This window comes from Odontomachus brunneus, unplaced genomic scaffold (assembly GCF_010583005.1).
Source record: "Odontomachus brunneus isolate Ranch 3 - 2012 unplaced genomic scaffold, Obru_v1 Obru_scaffold_055, whole genome shotgun sequence".
In the NCBI taxonomy this organism is placed as follows: domain Eukaryota; kingdom Metazoa; phylum Arthropoda; class Insecta; order Hymenoptera; family Formicidae; genus Odontomachus; species Odontomachus brunneus.
Genome location: NW_022639505.1, coordinates 1,092,307 through 1,118,051, shown reverse-complemented (window position 1 = coordinate 1,118,051; position 25,745 = coordinate 1,092,307). Strand labels below are relative to the sequence as shown.

Genomic DNA, 25,745 nt, shown 5'->3' with positions numbered 1-25,745 from the left:
AATAGGTCGTTGACTATCGGCAGCCGTAATATTAATTGATAATGCGGGTAGAACGAAGTTTTCAGTTCATTCATGAAAGTTTAGTCGTGGGATGCAATTATTTCACAGAATTTTATTTTTATTTCACACAAGCGTAAATTTTATTTTACGGAAAGGAACTTTATATATCCTATAGGTAAATTTTTGAGAATTTTTTTTTCAATGCACTGAATATACACTGAATAACTTTCCTTGCCTTGCGTCACGCATTTCTTTTTTTCTGAAACCTGTCGTTTTCTGAAGAAGTCCCATTTCTGATGGAAATAGGTCGTTGACTATCGGCAGCCGTAATATTAATTGATAATGCGGTAGAAGTTTTCAGTTCATTCATGAAAGTTTAGTCGTGGGATGCAATTATTTCACAGAATTTTATTTTTATTTCACACAAGCGTAAATTTTATTTTACGGAAAGGAACTTTATATATCCTATAGGTAAATTTTTGAGAATTTTTTTTTCAATGCACTGAATATACACTGATCTTTCGGAATGTACAAATGTTAGAAAGTTCTGGGGTCGAAAATAAAGCTTCGACTCGCGGGGAAAGTCATCCGAATTCAAGGGACACGGCGATCACTCACTGAGAAAAAATATTTGAAAATTTATTCGCGCATTGAACACACGCTGAGAAAAAACACACACAACCGAAAAATACGAATCTGAAATTGCTGCTGGAACAGACGCGTTTTCGAGAAAACACACTTCGAGTCGAGCACGCGACGGAGAACTAATGGAAAAGCGAAGGAGTCCGAAAGTCGTAACGGCGTAATGATCCGTGCAGTCGTTTGCATAAAGTTGGCTACATTCTTTCAGGTAACTTGTGCGATATAAGGATATCTATACTTCTACAATAAGAACCAACCGCCGATCGCACAGGCGAAGTTATATATCTAATGAAACCATTATTACACTTACTTAAAATTGAATTGTAAATAAATGTAACAATGGTTTCATCAAATACATAACTTCCCTTGTGCGATTGGCTCTTATTAGCCTTTTCCTTATGTCGTTTCATTGCATGTGTGAAGAGCCTTTAACTTCTTGAATATTTGCACTTCTGCTCACGAATTACTTCAGACACCTCGTATTGAGAAAGCTGCCAGCTTTCGAAGTTCCCTCAGTGTTCAAGTTCGCGCACAGAGTCCGCGGACTCGTTAGACTCTCGCGTGTTCGCTCGTCAAAAGCGCTGCGAGACGACTTTGTGCAAACGACTGTACGCGCGTGCGATGATCACTTGCACCATTGACGCGGAGCAGAGCTCCACGAGCGATCGAGGCGAAACGCGCAGGAATCGATCACATCACCTCGTGCCGTTCACCCTGGGCGTGCGACAATACAACGACACACAAAGACACCTTCTAAGCACAGACAGACGGACAACTGATGGCGCGACGCGAGATACAATCCGGCCTCAGGAACAGAATTACTCGGCGCGTTGTAGTCCCGGAAGACAACACACTCGCTGGGCTAACCGCCGGACTCCGACCCGCTGGCCATCGATCCGAATCACGCACTGCCGCTGCCCCGACGGGGAACGAGATCGGAGAAGACACGATGCTTCTCAGGACGAGAGCACGTCCCCTGCGACTCGCGCTGCGATGCGATCCTCTCCCTGCTCGGAGACCGCTCTCGGAGGGACACCCTCCGGGAGAGAGAACCAGAGCGACGCGGAGACTCCGCGAAACACACGGCGCGGCGGCTCGCGACCGAATGCCGGCGGCTCCTCGCGAGGAGCCGCTTCGGCGACTCGCGGCGCGCTATTGGCTCGCGGCGCCCCACCGCGCGCGCTTACCCCCGCGCCGGGCCAATGGTCGCGCCGCTATCCCCCCGGCTGGCGAGAGACCGCGTGTGCACCCACGCAAGTCGGCTCGTGGCTCGAGGCTCACGGCAGTCACTCAGTCAATCAGTCACTCAGTAGGCCCGCGGCGCGGCACGAGGTGGGACCTGTGAGCGTACGTTACGAGGAGTGGTCGATTATTTACGTGCGCGTGGATCGTGTTACGCCGTGTCGTCGTCGTAGTCGGCTCGCGACAGCACGAGGTTGCTCACCTGCTCTCCTCACGCCGAGCGTATCCACCTCCGCGTTGATGCTCGCTATCGGAACGGCCGACGGATCTGGGAATCCGAGCGGGCGAACGCTGTTTGGTGCACCGTCGCGTCGCGTAGGCCGTCGCGTTAAGATCGCGTCGACCTCCTCCTCGTCGTCCTCGTCGGCCCGGATGTCTTGGCCGAGCTGAGGGATCGCGTACTCTCCCTCCCGCGGGTTGCCGAGCCCAGCAGCTCGAGGCGCGTGTGTTAACGACCAGGTGATACCGGCCGCGTGTGGAACGATGTGCGTGACAGCCACGCCGTTGAGCGCGACGAAGATACTGAAGGATTGCGCGAGGCAGCCGGCGAGGACTACTATCGCGAGCAGTGCACAGGTGCAAGGATTAAGCGGCGCCGGCGGTGGCCACCACAACAACAACAATCACAACGGCAACCACCACCACAACCACCACCACAGTCACCATCATGCCGGCGACACGGACAGACCGCAGCACACGTCGATCATGTAAATAGTCGATTCTCTTCCGTCTCTCTCGTCGACGATGACGTCCGAGCCTCCCGCGCACGATAAGCGTCTCGCACGCGAGCGCGCCTCGGGAAGGACGACGAACTCTCGTGCGCGCGCGATCGATCGACGTTGTGTAATCCTTCGGGTGTCAAGGCCGCGATGACAGTGAAAAGTGTCGCGAGCGAGCGTCGCGAACGTAAACTCGACGGCGCGGGGAGAGTTATCGATCGTTGAAATTGCGCGAGAGAGCTCGCGCGATGTCGAAATTTCCGCGGTGAGATCTTCGCGCGCGAGCGTCGCGAGTCGTACGTGAACTGTACGGGAATAGCCATCGATCGCTAAAATTACGCCAAGTCGTGATGTCGGGCTTTTTTGCGGAGAAATCTCGCGAGGGAAACTCGCGACAGTGAAAAGTGCCGTGAGTCGGCGCCGCGAGCGTAAACGTCCCACGTGTAAACTGCACGGAAATAGTCGTTGGTCGCTGAAATTACGCGAAATCGTGATACCGAAATATCGTCAATCTCTCGGGGTGAAATCCCACTCAGAGCGAGTGAACCTTCACGCACTTGAGGCTGCGGCGCAAACACCGCTCGGAATCATCGGAGTGATCGTTTAACTCGGATCTAGGACGAATTCGTAATCCGTACGAGTGAATGTTCTCATCGATCAGAGTGAATTTATTTCAGTTACGTGCGCGGATTGTGTGCATCAGATTCACTCTTGAATTTCGAGCGAAAATTTCACTCGATGATTCAGAGTGGAAGAATTCGTTCTGTGCAACAGTTACTCCGTATTTCGAGTGATTTGGCCGACACTCCGTTTTTCGAAAAAAATTTCGCTCGAAGAAATTCAGAGAGCGCGACGCGAATATGCAACAAAAGTGACGAAAATTCTGAACGCGCGTTTTTATCAGATGTGTCAAATTACTCTCTAAATTTTTCACACTGAAGTTTCACCGGGAAGGTAGAGTGTTGGCCGAATCATTCGAATTCGAGCGATTGTTCACACAAAGTGTAATTCTATTCTGAAGTTGAGTTGAAAGTTTCACCCTAAAAATAAAGTGACCACCGAATTCTTCACTCATACAAGAAGAATTACCTACTCTGAATCATCGAGTGAATATTTTCACTCAAAACGAAGAGCACTGAGAGAAAAATATCTAAAAATTTATTTATAACAAATATAAAATCTATTTAAACACAGAAATTAACTTTTTGTTCTTCAAAAGTAAACTTTATATTTCACAAATAAATTTTTTCCTCAATAAGTGATCACTTAAATTCGAGTGATTTTTCCCGAGTCGAAATTTTAGTTCCATTTTCGACCCCAGAATTTTCTAACATCTGTATATTCTGAAGGATTAGTGTATATTTAATACATTGAGAAAAAATTTATTTGTAGAATATAAAATTCATTTCTGTGAGATAAAAAACTTTTTACAAAAGTGACGATTTTACTTCTATAAAATAACTACTGTGCATAAAAAATATATATATTTATTCTACATAAATTTTCAAATATCGTTTTCTCAATATATATACAGAAATTAAAGTCTTACTTAGCGCCATTTAAATGGTAGAAAACGCATCAAATGCCATTTATAGGTTTTGACGCAGGCTTTAGAATGTCATAGCAGGCATTAAATGGAATATTAAAGTCGACAGAAGGATTAAAATTTCGGCTCGAGTTCACTCATACAGAGTGAAATTTCCTCTCTGAATTATGGAGTGAGTATTTTCACTAAATTTCGAGTAGTGAATCTGACTGTACTCTATCGTTACACACTGAGAACAAAATATAAAAGATTAACAAATTTATTAGGTGGATACTATCAACATATTTATTTAAATCAAAATTCTCTTCATTTAAACCAAGTATATTTAAGCCGAATAAATAATACTCAGTTTAAATGAAGAGAATTTTGATTTAAGTAAATATTTTAATGGTACCCACCTAATAAATATTTGTTAATTTTTAAGTATTTTTCTCAGTAGAGGAACATATTCACTCGAATCGATTGAAACATTCGCTCATATGGAGCTTAGAACTGACTCCAAGTCCAAGTTTAATGTTCACTTTTGCGATTTAGAATGAGTATTTTTACTATCGTCTCGAGAGAAAATACCGTCACTTTCACTTGTTTTGAACGAGTTTCCCTTCCAAGAAATTTAGAGAGTAAGAAAACTCGGAAAAGTTGGTCGAAAATAAACATTTTTATCGGAGTCTCGCGACTGTTCATTCTCCCGCGATCATCTCGACTGTTTAAATATGAATAAATCGCGACGTTGCGCTCGCAGTATTGACACTCGGAGGATTAGCGTATTTTTTCGACATACAGTTTGTTAACGTAAACAAAGTCGATGGAAACGTCAACGCGGAGCCTCGGACGACGTCGACGTTCTCGTTGCCTCTCGTTTTTCGCGCGGAGAGAGCGTCTCTTATCTGCGCGCAAACACACACACGTGAATTCGGAAACGTGGCTTCGCGAGATGTCGCGGCGAGGGTATTGTCCGCTCGACGACAGCCTTCGACGACTCGGTAACGGCCCGCTATGATTTATCGAGGACCCTTTTAACGTTCCCGTTAATATTGATATTATTCTCCGTCGCGCTGCTTCGCGCCAAGTCCGCCGCGCGCCGTCGGATTTTCCTCTACAATGCTCCTCCTCCTCCTTCCGATGTATCGATTAACGATATATCGTGGAACGCACATTCAGTAGCTATACGTCCCTTCGATAATTCACGTCGCACGTAAGCTTATTACTCGCCGATTCACTGTGGATTCGTAAATCTCCTCGATAGTTGGACGGCGCTGCCGCCGCGCCGAGGCGCGTGCCACTCGATACTCCCCGGCCCCGACCCGAGAGTTTGCCCGTGCAGCTTTATACGAATCACGTGTGGGGACTGTCTTTGGGAATATTTTATCTCAATGGTGGGACGATCGCTTCGGCTCTATTTCACGCGCCCGTCCGGATCCCCGGAATATTATCTGCAGCGGAAACTAGTGAGACGTGTTCGCGTTTTTAACGAAGCGCGTGAGCGCGCGGATAAGTCTTTCTCTTTTTCTCTGTCTCTATGGCTATGGGCCGGTTGCTCCAAGCCGGTTGCTTGGTAAGTTGACCCATTAACGTCCAAATGTGCTGAAATTTTACGTTGATTTGTTTTACTACCACTTGTTTTACTACGGAAATGAGATCTGTTGTTTATAAAGAGTACCCAAGTAGAAACATCTCAGGGAATAACTGATTACTGGCCAGCAACTAGACAGTTTTTACTGGCTAGGATTAATTAGACAGTTATTGTTTTGAAACTTAGCAGAAAATACTGGCTATTTGTTCATGGCCAATTACTAGTCATAAACTGGACTTGAAATAATAATAAGTAAATACTGGGCAGTCCATTAAAAACTCTGAAAATACTGTTCAGTATTTTTGGGCCAATTATTTGTCAGAAATTATACAAGAAAAATGGTAAGGAAATGCTGTGCATTTTCTGTTCAGCAAAAAATTGGAAATTACTAAATTACTAAATACGGACGAATTTTTTTAAGATAATTCCTGGCCAAAATAAAATAAAATATTATGTTAAAGATGAAAAAAATTTTTAAATAAAAATTATTAAAATTTTATTTTAATAAAATTATTGTTTCGATATATATATATATATACATATATATATATAGTTAAATTATTTATAACTATTAATAAACTGAAAAAATAGATACTGATTAGAAACCGATAAAAAAATGCTTATAAAATAGTGAAAAACTACATAGAAACTAGTAAAAAACTGCTTAGAACCTGCTAATAAACAGATTATATATTGATCAAAATCTAGTTAAAAACTGATCTGAACTGTCTAGTTCAGCTGTCTAGTTTTTGACGAAGCGAGCGTCGACAAAACCAGTCAGTTTCTAACCAAGAAAATTGGCTAAAAACTAGCTAATTACCAAAAATTACTAGTCAAAAGCTGGATAAATTTCTACTCGGGTACCATTCCTACCAGTTTCGATGTCGCTCTATCGAATAGCGTTGAGAAAATAAAAAAAAATCTAATTCAATTTATGCAAAATTTTTATAAAATAAAGTTAAAAACGCATGTTTTTAGGGCTAATTTTTTTTTCTTCCACTATTTTTTTCCATAAAAACGTTAGTATCGCTCGGGAAAGTGTCTGAAACGTTTCTAACACTTTAACTTCAAAAATATGCTATGGATATTTTTTTCAACAAACATGGCGGTACAAAAATGGCAGTCGATTTGAAGTATTTAATTTTTGTTTATATTTGGTTATTGAAATTGTTTTACTACTATAAAACTACTTTACTATGTAATTACTATGTAAATTACTATGTAATTTTGTATTAATGTTGACCTTAAAACAATTTCGATAACCAAATATAAACGAAAATTCAAATTAAATACTTCAAATCGACCGCCATTTTAGTATCGCCATATTTGCTGAATAAAATACTCATGGCATACTTTTTAAGTGAATGTTTCGAGAACACGTTTTAGACACTTTTTCGAGCGATACTAACACGTTTTTATGGAGAAAATAGCGGAAGAAGAAAAAATTAGCCCTAAAAACATGCGTTTTTAATTTTATTTTGCAAAAATTTTGCATAATTTGCGATTCTTTTTAAATTTTTTCAATGCTATTCGACAGAGCGACATCGAAATTGGTAGGAATGATACTCTTTATAAGCAACAGACCTCATTTGCGTAGTAAAATAAATGGCTCAAATCAACGTAAAATTTCAGCACATTTGGGCGTTAATGGATTAACAGAGTCCAAAAGTCGCCCGACGATTAAATCCGAATCGCGGCAATCGGCTCGGTAAAGTTAGTTAAAATCGGAAAGAAAGCGAGAGTAAGGAAGAGAAAAGAGAGAGAGAAAGAAAAAAAGGACGAAACGTAAAGGAGAGTCGTTGAAAACGTGCGCGAAGTGCACATTTTCGCGCAGCTGCGCAACGAGCGCAAAATTGACAAATCGTCATATTAAACGTAGGCAGCCGCGCGTCGACGATAGAGTCGCTGACAGTCATTTGTCACTAATGATCAATTACGCTTACATACCCCCGATTTGTCGGTATTACGCGATCCGTTTTACGCCGAACGATACGCGCGTTATTGCCGCGACGCGCGAAACACGTCAGAAATTATTGCGGCGACCCACATCCGCTGACAAACTGTCGATGTTTCGGTCAGTTCGCGAATGAAGCTGACTTGCACGCGCGTTACAGTTTATCGTCAACAATTAATTACACACACACATACATGCATACACATGCACACGCGCACACGGCGGTGTCGATAATGTAACGCGGCGAATTCGTCGCCCACTTTCCTGTGATCGCATGCCATTTTCGCTTGAAACGTCTCTTTTGTGAATTCATTTGAAAATCCAAAACGTCCCAAGGCTCATATTAATCCCTTGGCCTCAAATTTAACATCCCTGGCGTGTCATGTGCGTGTCATGTTTCTTATGCTAACTCTCTTAAAATGAATCAGTGAAACATCACTGAACACAGTGAATATACATTGATTTGCAGTTATAAGTGTTGCATTGAAAGTGCTATACTTATAACTGATATCAGTGACTATTCACTGATTCACTTCAAGAGAGAAAGTATGCAATGAACTGCCAGAGACGTCTTGCACGACTTGAAGAACTACTTGACACTTTAATTAAATAAATTAAAGGCTCTTGATGTGAATCAAAATAAACAATTAATAAGGCAAATAAGAACTAACAGCCGACCTCAAAGGCGCACTTATCAATTTAATCAAACCAATAAGGTAAATGTCCCAGTAATTGTTCCTATGATTGATACATTAACAATAGATTTATATTTGACATTTCTAAAAAAATTGTTTGGGATTTGGCTGAAGGATATTTGTTTCTGCCAATTTGCAATGTTAAGAATGTTTAATCATTATTTAATACATAAACTAATCTATTGTTAATGTATCAATCATTGGGACATTTACCTTAGATGTACAATGGTTTATATTTACATAAATTCAAACATTTCAGTCTCGCTTTGGACCCTCTTCAGTGAAATAAATACATAAAAAACGCAGTTTCATGTACATCTCTTAAAACGGAACTATATGGAACGGATGTAAAATTAAATCTAACAAGTTGACTGTGGCCTTTAATCAAGAAAAATTTATATTACAATCTGATTAAATACAAAGTATAAATTTCCAAACTTACCCAACAATCAAACTGCCAGACTCAACACCAATGGCCATCACAACAATGCTTGTGTAAATATGAAATTCGACACGACGGGAAATACAAACATCTTATATATGATACAATTCAAGAATCAAAACAATGTAAAAACATAAAACTGAGATAGAAGATCCGCCAGTAAACCTTTTTTTTTTTACCAAAATAAAGTTTCACTGAAGAGAGTCCAAAATGGGACCGAATTTGTGTAAATATAAGTCATTGTACATCTATTGGTTTCATTAAATTGATAAGCGCGCCTTTGAGGTTGGCTGTTGGCTCTTATTTGCCTTATTAATTGTTGACTTTACTTGATCCTTTGACAGCCACGCGTACAAGGGTGCGAAAAGTAACGTGCATTTGGCCAAATTTTTATTACTGTACCTCAGAGCTCTCCTTTATTGAGTTAAGTATGACGTTATAGAGTGATCTGTCGTGATTAGTCTTTGACAGTGCGCCAAAGTGAACGCCTCGAGCGTCTCTGTGTGTTCAATGTTTAGACTGTTTCCTTGGACTCCTTTTTGGAATGAAGTGGTTGATCTAAACGGTTTCGTGAATCGATGCTAAGTCAGTCCTTCGCATTACGACTACGAAATCTAACGGTGCGACAAGCGCAATGAAACTGTTCAGTCTTTGTTGGTGTGATTAAACACAGAACCAAGAATTCACTCGCAGAGTTCACTTTAGCGCGTTGCTAAATAAAGACTAATTAGATCGCTCTGTATTGTCATACCTAACTTAGTAAAGAATGTCGGTAATAAAATACGCTAATAAACTGAAATCTGAAGTCTGAAATACGGTAATAAAAATGCAGTAAAATATTCACCCTATCTCTTCATCAGATCACATTTTTTTAATTATTTAATTAAAATTAATTATTTTCTAAAATAAAGAAGTTTTAAATATAAATTTGTTTCTTAAATTTTAGAAAATAATTACTTAATTTAAATACCTTCACAGTATTATCCAAACAAGCATTTTTTGAAATTAGTAAATTTTGTTCTCTTACTTATGCAGCCGCGAATAAATTACGATTCCCGATTTCCTCTCAACGGTGAACTCCGTCGATTCGCGAATGGGGCGAAAGTCCGCACGGCGAGAATGAAACGCGAGCCCAGCGTTCTCCTGTAATACAGTCGTCCCTCCTCGCCGTCGCGTTATCGCGACGCGAGTCCGCTTCAGCGATTCCTCTCGTTTCTCCGCGATTTACGCGCTGCGGAATTACGAGTCGTGTTATACGCCGCGCCTGCCGACGAGGCCGAATTTTTCGGCCACGACCCCGCTGTGTAATCTCTTGCTCTTTCCGGCGCTCGCACAAAAATTCCCGTACGTCGCGCGCGCTCTGCGCGGATTCGCAAATCCAATATAGCCCGTTCGGGGTATTTACTTAGCCGTATAGTGCTTGCCGAGTATTTTACTTGGACGGGACGTTATGGGTGGCGGCGGCGTCGCCGTCGCGAGGGGCGCGGGATCGCACGGGGAAAATACGAAACTTTATTCCAAGTTGTTGCGCTCGCCTGGGTTGAGGCTGTCCCTCGAAAACGTATAAAATGCATGTCCGCGGTCGTGCGGGCGCGTATGCGTGCGTCGAATTTGCATTTACCCGAGGATCTCCTTTCCGCTCTTCCTCTTTATACAAAATTCAGCGACGGGGTGTGTACATCGCCGCGGAAATCCGACGTGTCTGAACACGTACGTGTATGCGTGTGCAGCGAATAATGCGCGCAGCATACACAAACTCGCATACGTTTGAGAAAAAAGCGCGCAGGTAACGGCGGGATTTCCTTAGCGTTCGTCGAGGGACGGCGGCAATAATGATTCGAGCGATTCTCTCGCTGCGAGATTTAAGGGGATGCTGGAAATGAAAACTTTACCGACAGAACACTGACATTTTTCTGCAAAGTTTACGTCGTGTTGGTTACACAGAATTACAAATGCTTTTACGCAATGAAAATACGTGCAAAAATAAATAGGAGCATTGCTCGATATGTGACGATCGTCTCTACATTATCGACACTGTTCGAGTTCGTCATCGACTCCAGCATCTCCTTAAGAGTCTATTCTTTTTGTATTTCATGTATATACAGAACTTTTATGAATGTGCGTTGCTTTGTTTTACCGTATTTAACGGAAAACTTAACTATATATGTGCAGAAATCTTTCTGCAAACTTTTTCGATATTCTTAAGCTTTCAAATGCAGATGTGAAGGTAATGTTCTTCAAAATTTTTCCGTTTGGAGCATCCACATTTTCGATATGTACACTGAGGGAAAAATATATGATATTTGGAACTATAATGGCATAGTAAAAAGATTATAGTTAGGAATAGTATTTTTAGTAAATTTTAGCATAATGTTTGTAATATTTACAATATAAGCATAGTATAACTGACTTACAATATAAGCATAGTATAACTGATATAAAACTTTTACCAAGAATTATAATTATTTGAAATAAAAAATATAGTAATGTTGCAAATATTGAATGGTAAGAGAAATTAACTATTTTATGTAGTCAATACAATTGGAATATTTGAATATAAGTACATGTAACTATATTCCCAAAGCTTTACTATAGATACTATACTATACATAGAGTAATAAGATTGTGACTATAAATCTGTTTTAATTCTGCTATATCTTTATGTTTAGATGAACTATAAATAAATGTTTGAGATCAAAACGAACTATAAAATATAGTGATATTATAGTTATTCCAACTATTTTTTTCTCTCAGTGTACAAGCTGAGGAGCTTTTGGATTAGGCAAATATTATGCTAACTGACAGCTTGAGATTTTACATTAAAATTTTTTTGTTTCCGTTACATATCGAGCAATGCTCCTATTTATTTTTGCATGTACTTTCATTGCGAAAAAAGCATTTGTAATTCTATATAATCAATACGACGTAAACTTTGCAGAAGAATGTCACACGGAAAAAAATAATTTGCTGCAGCAGCAAACTAATTTGCTACATATGGACAGTTAAATATAATTGACTGTGTTAGCTTTTTCTTTGCAGGAATCTATTTTTTGGCTATGATAACAAGAAAGTCTGCTCCTACAACAAGAAAAGTGGCTAACGTAGCGAATTTGCTACAGATGAACAAGTAAACATAATTTATTGCTTTAGCTATTTTTTTGTTGCAGGAGCAGATTTTCTTGTTATCATAGCAAGGAGATTGGCTCCTGCAATAAAGAAAAAGTGGCTAATACAGCAAATTATGTTATTCATATGTAGCAAGAATTCAATTATTCATATGTAGCAGATATTTTTTTTCCGTTCTGTCGGTAAAGTTTTCAGCTTTAGCATCCCGTTAATAAGAAACGGCAGACTCGCGTGGCAGCGCATCTACTTGTTCCAGTAGAACTGTAAATCCATTGCGAATCGTGAGGTCTCGTACGGTACTTTACGAATTAGCTTTTATTTAGTGTTATTGCAAAGATTTAAAAAATGTACGAATAATTTTCTGTTGTCCTTTGGTTGGTCCTTATCTGGAGAATGATTTGATCACCGCATCAGAGTGATCGTTCTGTCTTATTCAGAACAGATTTTTCGAAAGAGTTAATTTCTCTTTAGGTAAATCTATTTAGGTAAATTTTACTGTTTACATGCCACGAATATAAACCGATATTATCTTAGCTTGGTTTATTGGTTTTAGGGGACATAATGTTTCCAATAATGCTTATATTTTTGTTTAAAATTCAGAGTTCTAATAGAATGTCCTGAATTATTAGAATTACTTGCATTTAATATTCTCTTTAGATCTCTCGGAAACCGTCCATGTAAAAATGCATGACACTCTTTATAGAAAATTTAAACCGATCAATTGTCTGTCTGTATTTGCGAATACTTACAATAACATAGTTACTTTTATCACATATCATTGCTATTATTCAAGATTACCATTATAACAAAATTTTTAATTTTTTTCTTGTATTACCATTTAGCTCCTGTTTATATTGTCCTTTTTTATTATTTGTTTTTTATTTTTCCTATATTCCATTCCTTTAATTAGCTTATCAACGTCTTATCCTAATTTATCAACTTTGAAAATTATGTAAAAACTAGTATATAAGGTACACCGTTTAATTAACCCAAGGAGTATGTTGGCTGTATGTACTTATCGTAAGAGAAATAGTAGAAAAAAAAATTCGCAAAATTTGTTTTAGAACATAGGTACTTCTCCCTGAGTTTCATTAAAATCGGGATAATATTACAGAGAAAAAAAAATACAGATAAAACTGATGTAGAAGCAGCTAAGTCTATTTCTAAATATTTTCTATCGTAAGTGGATAAACTTAAGTGACGTGTTATTAGTTGAAAATTCCTGCAAGTATGTAGTGCACTATTTCGAATAATACAAGCAATTTTCACTCATAAAATGATTGAAATCGAGCATATGGACAGACCAGGACCTTAGATAAATAGAGAAGCGACATTGAAAACCGATAAGTGCGACATATTGAAAAGCTGCCATCTTGTTTTTCTATATTCGACAGACGTGAGATATAGTATTCGACCATATTGAAAGAAGATATGTGACAAATAGAAGGCAGGTTAGAACAGAATGAAAATTTACACAAGTAAAAATATTTACGTCATAATTAATAGCTGTTTGCTTATAACTTTAACTTGCTACATCAAGCTGTAGTAAACACTTTTCTGTAACGTCAATTGCAAGTATGTTCTACTTCATCATTAATTATTACTCATTCATCATGGTAATAAACAAAATGGCGCTGAATTACGTGATGCAATTAACCAATCAGTTTCCTGTCACTTTTCTGTTTATCTAGAACTCTAGAATGGACGAAGTAAAATTCTCAAAAATGTAGCATCTTGCCTCTATACTTCCTATATTGTCTTAACTTTATAACTAATAGCTATAGTAAAGCGTGTGAACACTGTTAGAAAAATTCGTTAAATTCGTTAAATTCGTTAAATTTAATGACTGGGATGTGAAGTTTTTTTTACATAACTATGTTATAAAAAGTAATAGTAAAATCGATATTATATTTAAAACCCATAGTTATGAGAAATCATAATCAGATTTTACTTTTCATAATGTTTTTATAATAATTTAGAAATGCTATTATGAAAAATAGACTTCTGGATAGCTCTGTTGAAATCTTGATAAAAGCCATGATGCTTTGCAAGCTGAATCTTTTAAGCCACGTGATCGAAACAGTTTCGTATTTATGAGATTTATATATTATATATTTATTAGATTTTATATATTATATATTTACATATAAAAAAATTATTCTAACATATTATAACGTGTTATAATATTTCAAAATTTAATATGGAATTTAATAAGAAAACATGGAATGTAAGATAGAAAATATTAGATTTCATAAGAAATATGAAAATTAGAACTAATTTATAACTAATAATGTCATGAAAATCTTCACTATTATTAATTTTAATATCAAATGCTTAAATTTATGTACGAAAATGCTATTATTTTTAAGAGCTTTTCTAACAGTGTAGCTTTAGGAGTAAAGGATTTCAACAATCAAATGGACACTCTTTCCCGTATATAAAGATAATTGAATAATTGCAAAAGAAAATGAAGGAAATCGCGAGATCTCCTTGGCGTTTCTCGAGGAATGATTCAAATGCGTTCGATTCTCGTTGCGCGATTTAATAATAAACGGTAGCCTCGCGTGATAGCGTCCACTTGTTCCAGCAAAACCGTAAGGAAGATTCCGAATCGCGCGCGGTTTCGCACGATACTCCACGCATAATTGATCGTTTCCCGGATACATGTCATTATACGTGGCCGGAGTCTGTGTTCGGATATGTTCCTCCGAAATGCGCTTCCTTTCCCGCGAAGAGAGAGAAAGGGGGAGAGAGAGAGAACGTACAGATGCGCCGGATCGATTTTACGGTGCCAATACGCGGAAGTTACAAATATTTCCGAGGACATTAAGCGCGTCGTATTTCACGCGGCGGGTTCATCGATGATAAATTCAGAGCTCCGTAAATGTTTCCGCGGTCGTTCTCGACTACTCACTTCGAATTTCTCGCAGGAACTTTTTCGTGGATCTCGCGGAGCAGAGATCTTTTTACGGCTTGCTTATTTTGACCGACCTTCATAACCCTTTTTTCGTCCAGCTTGAGATCCGAGAGATCGTAAATTACGCGAGCTCATAAGTCGAGGCTCATAAGGGTACAGTCGGCTGACTAACCCTTTGACCCTCCCTCGTTGCCTTGAGGCAATTTTTTTAGTTCAAACGATGCAGACGTCAAACTAGTATCGATATTTTTCTCCACAAACTGTCAAACATTGTTGGCGACATTGTCTCTTATAATTTTTGCTAGGGCTTTTATCTTATCACCAGTTTTAATGGGTAAAAACCAGTGAAATCTCGGCATCTGTCGTCTCTCCTGTACCGAGGCTGACAGTAAATTTCACAAATACGTGCAATTTATATATTATTATAAAAGTGGGTATCATATAACAGTAAATGAAAAAAGATATTTTCGTGCGTTATGACGACGTATGTAAAGTAGAAAATTGCTATTATGGAAAATATAGTTTGCACTGAAAGTAATCCAACTTTAAAGCAACATTTGGATTTTTTTAAAATGTTTGATTGAAAAATTATTTAAAAAATCCAACACCAATCCTATTATTAGGATAATAAACAGAAAAAAGATTTTGTTTATGAATACAATTAATTTGTGGTTGGAAATTTTTTTTTCTTCGTGAGTTTCGTAAAGCGTCTCGTCTCCATCCAACTGGAGAATTTGTTTCTAGTAATTCTCAAAAAATATATTTTCCTTATTGCTCTTTAGAAAACATTAGAAAAGTTCTTAAAAATAATTGCATTTTTATATATAAATTTAAGAATTTGATGTTAAAATTAATAATAGTGAAGATTTTCATAACATTAGGATTATTAGTTACAAATTAGTTGTAATATTTCATATTATGAAATCTAATATTTTTCTATCTTTATATTCCATGTTTTCTTATTAAATTCCATATTAAGTTATGAAACATTAGATGTTAGAATAATTTTTCTAATATATCATAAATACGAGACTGTTTCGGTCACGTGGTCTGAAGATTCAGCTTGCAAAGCATCGTGGCCTTTGTCGAGATTTTAGCGGAGCTATCCAGAAATCTCTTAATCAATTCTGATTATGATTTTTCATAATTACAGAGAAAAATATATTTTCTTTCGGCGTCAACTATACTTTCTTGTGATTTTACCAGATTTAACTAGAAAAATAACTAGAAAAACCATCTTTCTAATAACATTTACTAAAACAATGGTTCTTCTAATTATTTTTGTGATTAAAATCACAAAAGTATAGTTGACACCAAAGGCAACTATATTTTTCTTTCAGTGTATGTGTTATTAAATACATATAATATTGATTTTACTGTTACTTTTTATAACATAATTATATAAAAAAGCTTCGCATCTTAGTTATTAAATTTAATACGTCTTTTTCTAATGGATACGGAATGCATTGCAAAATTTATCCAGGAAAAGTGTGACGGTCTTTAACCACACTGAAAGGAAAAAATAGTTGGAATAACGATATTTGGAATAACTATATAATAGTTGGAATAACTATAATCTCACTATATTTTATAGTTCGTTTTGGCCTTAAACATACATTTATAGTTCATCTAAACATGAAGATATAGTAGAATGAACAGAGATTTATAGTCACCATCTTATTACTCTATATATATGATAAAGCACTTTTTGGGAATGTAGTTACATAAATATTCCAATGTATTGACTATATAAAATAGTTCTTACCATTCAATATTTCTTACCATTCAATAAAATAGTTCTTACCATTCAATATTCTAAAGTAGTTCTTACCATTCAATTTCTCTTACCATTCAATATTTGCTATCTTACTATATTTTTTATTTCAAATAATTATAATTCTTGGTAAAAATTTTACACGGGTCAGTTATACTATGCTTATATTGTAAATATTACAAATATTATAGTAACATTTAGTATAAAAATTGTATTCCTAACTGTAATCTGTTTACTATGCCATTATAGTTCCAAATATCATACATTTTTCTCTTAGTGCACTGAAAGAAAAAGAATAGTTGGAATAACTATAATCTCACTATATTTTATAGTTCATTTTAGCCTCAAACATATATTTATAGTTCATCTAAACATGAAGATATAGTAGAATGAACACAGATTTATAGTCACCATCTTATTACTCTATATATATGGTAAAGCACCTTTTGGGAATATAGTTACATGTACCTATATTTGTCAAATATTCCAATTGTATTGACTATATAAAATAGTTAATTTTTCTTACCATTCAATATTTGCTATATTTTTTATTTCTTACTATATTTTTTATTTCAAATAATTATAATTCTTGGTAAAAATTTTACGCGGGTCAGTTATACTATGCTTATATTGTAAATATTACAAATATTATGGTAACATTTACTATAAAAATGATATTCCTAACTATAAACCTTTTTACTATGCCATTATAGTTCCAAGTATCATACATTTTTCTCTCAGTGCAGCCAAGTATATGTGCACGTCTCGATTGTTCGCTGGGCGACTTCGAGAACCGTTGGAGCTGTCGCGAGAAGCGCTGCTGAAAATCGTCGACGCCATCATGCGCGAACGTCACCGTGTCGCAACGTTCGCAGAGTCCGGTTCTCAGCGTATGAATCTGGTGATAATTTATGGTGCCGCGACGGTGAACCATATTGAATGCGGAATTACGCCCCGGATACGCCTCGCCCGAGAGGGTGCGGCGTGCGCGACCCTAAATATCAAATTACAAAAACGTACGGCACCGCGACAGTGCGCGGTAATTATTATGCGTGCGGTCATCGCGGGCCACGCACGAATAATCCCGAATTGCGGCTCGGCAGAGAATGAGTGAGCGCGCGCGCGAAAGTGAGAGAGGAAAAGAGCGCGAGAAGGGGGGAGGGAGAGAGAATATCGTATGTGTAATACTACTGTATTGCTATTATATTATATATTGCAATGCGCATCCACATTTGCGTCGAAGTACATGATTTATGGAAATGAGAACTTGCACTGACAGAAAAATATATATTTGGAACTATAATGGCATAATAAAAAGATTATAGTTAGGAATATCATTTTTATAGTAAATGTCACTATAATGTTTGTAATATTTACAATATAAGCATAATATAACTGACCCATGTAAAACTTTCACCAAGAATTATAATTATTTAAAATAAAAAATATAGTAAAGTAGCAAATATTGAATGGTAAAAGAAATTAACTATTTGATATAGTCAATACAATTGGAATATTTGGCAAATATAGGTACATGTAACTATATCCCCAAAGCGTACTTTACACGCAAAAAAAAGATTTGCTAATATATGGACAACTAAAAATATTAACTTGCAGGAGCAAACTTTCTTGCTTTCATAGTAAAAGATTTGCTAATAATATTTTAGCTATCACAACTAAATAACTTTTACTATGAAAGCAAGAAAATTTGCTCCTGTAGTTAATATTTTTCGTTGTCCATATATGAGTAAATCTTTTTTTCCGTGCAGTTTCTCGCTTCATTAACAATATAGTAATATTACACATATGGAAAATATGTCTACTTCCCCGGTATATGCGTGTGCGCAACATCGTCGGAAGTTAGACAAAGTCGGATATATTTCGTCGGATAAAGTTCCCGGCGAATTGAAAAGGACGCGAGAATGGATTAAATTTATCGTTGCGCGTCGCGCGACGTCCCTTCATTCACCGACGTTGCAATTGTAGGATGTTTGCGATTTTGAACTAAAGACAAGTAAACCGACGGATGATGCCGCGTCGGCTGAGAAGCCGGCTCTCACGCGAGCGACACGTGATAACAGGCATAACGCGTTTCGGCGTCGCGAACTCGATCAGCTGATCAGCTTGTAAACATTTTTTCAGCGTGGCTGTTTTTTCCGGACTATGCTCACACGTGTCTCAATAGGATCTCGCCAACAGGTTACAAAAGTGAAATATAAATGTATGATGCGAGAAAGGGTAGAGATCGGAATTGCATTAGTTGCGTTGCGAGAGAGAAGGAGTCGTGCGAGCGCGAGATCTGAGCGCCGTGTAAGCAACTCTGCGACTAATAAAGAGACGTATTTATGAGGACAAAAAACTGAGTATTGAGTCAGGCTTTTTCCCTCCTGCACTATCAGAATGTTGAAAAAAGTAAGAAGAGAAAGAGAGGGAGATAGAATTTATTTTTATCATAGGTGAGTCCCGACTTCGACGCAATTAGTTCGCAAACATTCGTTCTCCCTCGAACGCCGCGTCGCAGCCAACGTTCAGGCCACGTGACCAAAACAGTCTCGTATTTATGATATATTAGAAAAATTATTCTAACATATCATAACATGTTTCATAATTTAATATGGAATTTAATAAGAATATAAGATAGAAAAAGATTTCATAATATGAAATATTATAATTCATTTATAACTACACTGTAAAAACTGAGGTGTTAAATTTAACACATTTCATCTGTCCCAAATCATCCACTCTCATTTATGTGTAAATTTAACACAAATCAAATGTATTAAAAAGTAACACGCATAATATGGAAAAAATTAACACAAGAATTGAACACTTGAATACCGTTAGGAATCACAGGTTGTGTTAAATTGACATATTTAATATATCAGACATAGATTATGTCAATTTAATTTTTATTTCATCAAAACCGTAGATTAATACTTCTCTCAAATATTAAAGAAACGTTTTATTTTAGTTAATTTAACATTATACATATGTCAATTTAACACAAACTGTGATTCCTGACGGTAAGTGTTAAATTTTTGTGTTAATTTTTTCCATATTATGCATGTCACTTTTTATCACATTTCATTTGTGTTAAATTTACATATAAACGAGAGTGGATGATTTGGGACACATGAAATGCGTTAAATTTAATACATCAGTTTTTACAATAATCCTAATGTTATGAAAATCTTTACTATTATTAATTTTAATATCAAATTCTTAAGTTTACTTACATGCTATTATTTTTAAGAACTTTTCTAACAGTGCAGTAAGGAAAATGTATTTTTTGAGAATTACAAGAAACAAATTCTACACTGTAAAAACACAATTCTACACTAATGTGTTAAATTTAACATTTCATGTGTTCCAAATCATCCACTCTCATTTATGTGTAAATTTAGCACAAAACGAATGTGGTAAAAAGCAATACGCATAATATATAAAAAATTAACACTTGAATACTGTTTATGAAATCTCAGTTTATGTTAAATTGACATATGTATAATGTTAAAATAAAATTGAAATAAAACGTTATTTTAACATTTCAGAGAAGCATTAATCTATGGTTTTTGATGAAATAAAAATGTTAAATTAACATAATTTATGTCTGTATGTGACATATTAAATATGTGAATTTAATACAACCTACGATTCTTAACGGTATTCAAGTGTTAAATTCTCGTGTTAATTTTTTCCATATTATGTGTGTTACTTTTTAACACATTTGTTTTGTTAAATTTACACTTACACTGTTAAATATTGGAGGATCAAATTTAAACCAATTTCTTGAGTTAAATAATATTTAGTTAGTTTTAACTATTATGTGTGTCAAAATTTACTATTTTAATACAAAACATGTTGTTTAAAAAAACAACCACATTTAATCAACTCATTTAAAACAATATTAAGTCATTTTGTACTAAAACAAAGGTTACATTAATGTGCACATAATAAAAAATAAACTAAATTTTAGTCAAATTTAATACATTTCTTAAGTTAAATTATTTAACTCCATTACATTAGTTAAATTAACGACATATTTAGTAGGAGCAGTGGCGACTTATAGGAATGGTTAAAAATAACTCAAATTAAGTATAATTTGACACTACGGATTTAACAGTATGTATGTCCCAAAAAACATGATTGTACGCGAGCGATTAATCATTAAGTTTATATTATAAAATAATATTAAATTTTTGTTATATTGATGCAGGAACAAATTTTACGAGAAATTACGGTTAGATTTTCATCACTGTTAAATATTGGACGGTCAAATTTAAACCAATTTCTTGAGTTAAATAATATTTAGTTATTTCTAACTATTATGTCTGTCAAAATTTACTATTTTAACACAAAACATGTGTTTAAAAAAACAACCACATCTAATCAACCCATTTAAAATAATATTAAGTCATTTTTTACTAAAACAAAAGTTACATTAACGTGCACATAATAAAAAATAAACTAAATTTTAGTCAAATTTAATATATTTCTTAAGTTAAATTATTTAACTCCATTACATTAGTTAAATTAACGACATATTTAGTAGGAGCAGTGGCGACTTATAGGAATGATTAAAGTAACTCAAATTGAGTATAATTTGACATTACCGATTTAACAGTGTAAATGAGAGTGGATGATTTGGGACACATGAAATGTGTGAAATTTAACACATCAGTTTTTACAGCGTACAATTGGATGAAGGCGAGACGCTTTACGAAACTTACGAAGAAAAAAGATTTTCGACCACAAATTAATTGTATCCGTAAACAAAATCTTTTTTCTGTTCATTATCGTTCCTAGGATTGGTGTCTGATTTTGCGCGTTGCGCTGCGGTCTCGATCATCGTTGCCGCCGTAGCGCGCGCGCTAATCGCGCCAATAATTCGCCTCGTTACGTGCATGCACCACATCGCTTCTGAAACGTTCATTCCCCGTGAAGCATCCTGGTATTTAATTATCTGTCTGAACGCATGATACGCGCGACGCGTCGACGGTAAAATAGGCGATGCCGCGCGCGCAGCGACCGATGGGGATACTTTCTGTCAATTTCCGCGTTGTTCCGAGCTTTTAAGCTTATGGCATACACGCGCACACCTACGCAGCACCTCGCTGCACCTTCGCAGGTGAACGTTTCCGCGCGGGATTTTCCGCGAAAGAGCAAACGCTCGCCTTGCGAGCTTCGACGGCCTCGAACGGCGAGTGATATTCCGGCGTGATAAAAAAGAATACAGTACCAATTGAAACTGTCACATCATGTAAGGATAATTTCAGTGTAATCCGAGTGTACAATCGCGAGAACGTCGTGCGAGAGAATGGGGGGAAACGAGTAATGCGATGGAAAAGTAGGTTTAATAATACGCGCGACATTTTACAAGATATATTTTATCTGAGGTCTCACACAAATACATACACACGTTACGCGCTCAAACATATTCACCCACAGGCTTCTAGAGATAGACTACGTAGTTTCATGAGATGATTGAAGCGAAGACAGAGTTAAGGACAGAGATATGCTGAGAAAGATGTTTTCTCTGCCACACAATATTGTGGAGTAAACAAAAGAGAGAGAACGAAACACAGTAAAAGAAAGAGTGGATACATTGATCATGCGATCGCTTCTGTCTCCTTTTGTTCTCCTCATCAACTAGATAATTAGACGAGGAAAGCGTCTTACTCTTTATAGCTATACTCTTTCTTGTTGACTCCAGTCTTCCAACGGGAATGCGCAGTCCATGGTCTTTATTCTATGAATACTCTTCTATCGATAAAAATGCGATAAAAATGCTAAATGCAGTTTGTAAACGTCTTGATTGGCTTTCCGTTACATTTGGAAGCACTATTATCGATAAAAGAAAGTTCAGAATAAGGGTTTATCCCTAGAAGTCTATGAATTTGCTGCATGCGTTGTCTTCCTAGCTGGAGCGTCGTGATTGGTCGAGAAATTCTGAGAACTGTTACCGGGTTTGGCCAAGAAACGGTCAATGGTTCTCTTTACGATTTATGTTAGACATCCGTTTGCAGACATAATAAAAAAAATTCATCGAAACAATCGAAGCAGAGTTAACTTTTAGTCAATAAAGGTGAAGTCGAACCCAATCCAGAGCGCTATTCTTGTTTGACTTTGAACGCATAGGTTGATCTCAGTGTGAAAAAAACTGCGATATAATGAGATCTCTTTCGTATTCCTACTGAAATATAGAACTATTATATCTTTTTGACTTATGATATATGGTTCCAAGGGAAACTTTTTGAAGCATATTCGTGGAGGAACCCTTAGAAAAACTGGGTCAGTTCCGACCCAACCTTGTGATTATTGTTCCAGGTATATGCTTTGTGTGTCTAAGAGTTAAATGAAGTCAGACAGAGAGAGAGTTTCAGGATCGTTCATGATAAACTGGCCGCTCTAATTCTTACAAACTGACTGCTCTGTAAAACTTTAGTGCTCGTTTAATCTGTTTGTGTATAGCAGGCTTGATATGCAAACTTCAATGATAAACACAGTAAACACTGTACCCACAATTTTGTTTTTGCATCGTCAGAGAATTTTCTGTTGCGAAATAGACAACTTGCTTCAAGTGTGCTCTTACCGATTGGTACAAATATAGGTCTTTGTCATTGTTATTTATTAGCTCATGCTAGTGACTAGTGTTGCCAAAAAGAAATTTACTTGTACTGAACCATACATTGTCTAAATTATTAGTCACAAATATAAAAATAGATATATTGCCTCTTGCATGAAGAACGCGATATGTTGGTCGCAAAAGTCTAGAGCCGTTGTAAAGTCATTAATTGTATTAAAAAAATACTTGGAAATTTATTTGTGGGATATAAAGTCTATTCACAGAAAAAAATAAATTTTATTTTATAGAAATAAACTTTAAATTCCACAAATATTAATTTTTAAATATTTTTCTCAGTGTAATAAACTTTTCTGATAGTATATTTCAGTTGAAACTATACCTGATACTATACCGAAATTGGTAACATTAGGATTATCCATGATAGTTTAGATTCGTAACATCACGTTACGACTGACATGATATTATATTTACGAACACAATGACGTAAAATTCCCTTTTATCGATAAAAGTATCTCTAAACGTTACACACTTTCTGATTGGTTTTTAGTCACTTTTATAAAAAAAAAGAGTTCAAAATAAGGACCAATATATTTCTGAATAAACTAATCATGTTTCTTAATATATCCATCTTTATACTGTTTACAGTCCACACAAGCAATTACATAGATAATACATTCATTTCTAAATAGAAGATAAAATATATATACCTGTGCAACTTTTCAAATGTTGCAAAGCAGGAAATCTGGTACAACTACTACACCGGCTCGAAAACAATCGTGCAATCAAGCTTCGTTACGTGCTACGCCTTGTAACAAATTACTCAAATACTTCTCAGTAGAACGCAACACTGTACAAAGCTAAAACACTCGTAGCCCGTATTTGGACTATCACTTATATTTGGATTTTCTTATTATATAGATAAATCAACTTTGTGATAGTTGAAAAAATATCCATATGAAACATATATTTTCTTTTCAGTTCCGTTACTGTTGATCAAACTCTGCAGTTGAAATTTCTACGTTAAATTATTGATTTGACTTGATTGCAATTTGCGCAACAAGATTAGTTCCACACTGATATTTGGTTCTTTTTATTTAACTCTAGATATACACATTTATTTTTCGCATACGTAGATGCTATACTGAGGTCTGAAAGACCCCAGCTACTTTTTTCATTATAACTCGGTAAAAATCACCGTATTTTGACTTTTTTTCCCGATTGTTAATAGACTGATAAACACATATATTTATTAAAAATTAGGATTAAATAATAATAAACATCACATAATAAAGACTTGTTGAAACATTAGAATTACTCATAAATGCAAAGGAAATGACATTTTACTGTAATAGCTTGAAAAATGCGTATCTTTTTTGGTAATATAGATAATCGAAAAAAGTTTTCAGATTTTGGAAGGGCATATTTCAAGGTACAAAGAAAAAAATCGTCGCTTAAATATTGGAATATCATCATGAAAATTACAAGATTGCAAGATTGACGATTTTTCATATTTCTATTTTCTGGCGGTTTTGCAGACAGATATAAGAGTTAGGATTTTTATTAAAAAATATAAACTCAATAACTTGTAATGCATGTAACAGAAACAGAAAAACGTCAATAATTTAAAAACGGCAAATAATATTCACCGAACAAGGCAGTATCATTTTGGGCGTTTAGTCCGTGTATTTCTGTCTCCTCTCTCTAATAAAAATTAGTTCTCTTTTTTATATTATTTATTTAATTTGACATTTTTTAGAATATATATTTACACTATGAACTTGAATAAAATTAATTACAAAATATACATACTTGCAAAAAAAGTTGCACAAAGTACACACTGGGGTCTGGGAGACCCCGGGCTTACTTACGTGTGAATTACTACAAAACCGACAGACAATTGACTGCTCCGACAGTTGCTATCTACAAAGAAGACCAAATTTTTTTTTACACGGCGGTCGTATCCTCCTTACTTATTCTCTCTACCAATATTAGAGTTTCAAACTTTGCCTGGGGTCTCGGAGACCCCAGTGTGTATATCTAGGGTTAATTTTATTTTCAAGGTATCGTTATAAATCTAAAGTCTTCGTCTACTGACATAAATGACGCACACGTAAAACTGGTAACCTGTTTTCACGGTACGAACGAAAAATTCTGTTTCATTCTGCAAATGCATTATAGTTATCTCCCATGATCGAGCGGCGCGCTCGCGACACACACGCCGTGTCAATCCGCCGCGCTTTCAGTGTCTATCTCCCCGAATTCGCGCCGGTTTCGAGTTAACGTGACGTTATCTATCCGCACGATCTGTCTCGTCTCACGCACGTCGCATTTCATGATTCGCCGTATTAATGATCGCAATATCGGCGCGCATACGTTGCCGTGATTACGATTGTTGACGCGCGATCTCTCCTCGACTCTCGCGTCGAAATCCTCCTCCTCTTCCTCCACCACCTTCTCCTCCTCTCATCCTCATCGTCCTGCACGTCGTCGGGCGCGTTTTCCCGGGCCTGTTGGCGGGGGGGGGGGGGG

The 25,745-nt window shown here is 36.5% G+C and overlaps 1 protein-coding gene across 2 annotated transcripts in view; it reads left to right on the top strand.

The window, feature by feature from the left end:
• The first annotated feature begins 1,966 nt into the window (after positions 1–1,966).
• LOC116845667 (protein rhomboid) overlaps positions 1,967–25,745 on the top strand; it is a 561,105-nt gene continuing 537,326 nt past the window's right edge. For both annotated transcript variants that reach the window (XM_032818659.1, XM_032818661.1), the window contains exon 1: positions 1,967–2,591. In XM_032818659.1, coding sequence (XP_032674550.1) covers positions 2,368–2,591 — 224 coding nt within the window. In that variant the 5' untranslated portion in view covers positions 1,967–2,367. The remainder of the gene's footprint in view (positions 2,592–25,745) is intronic.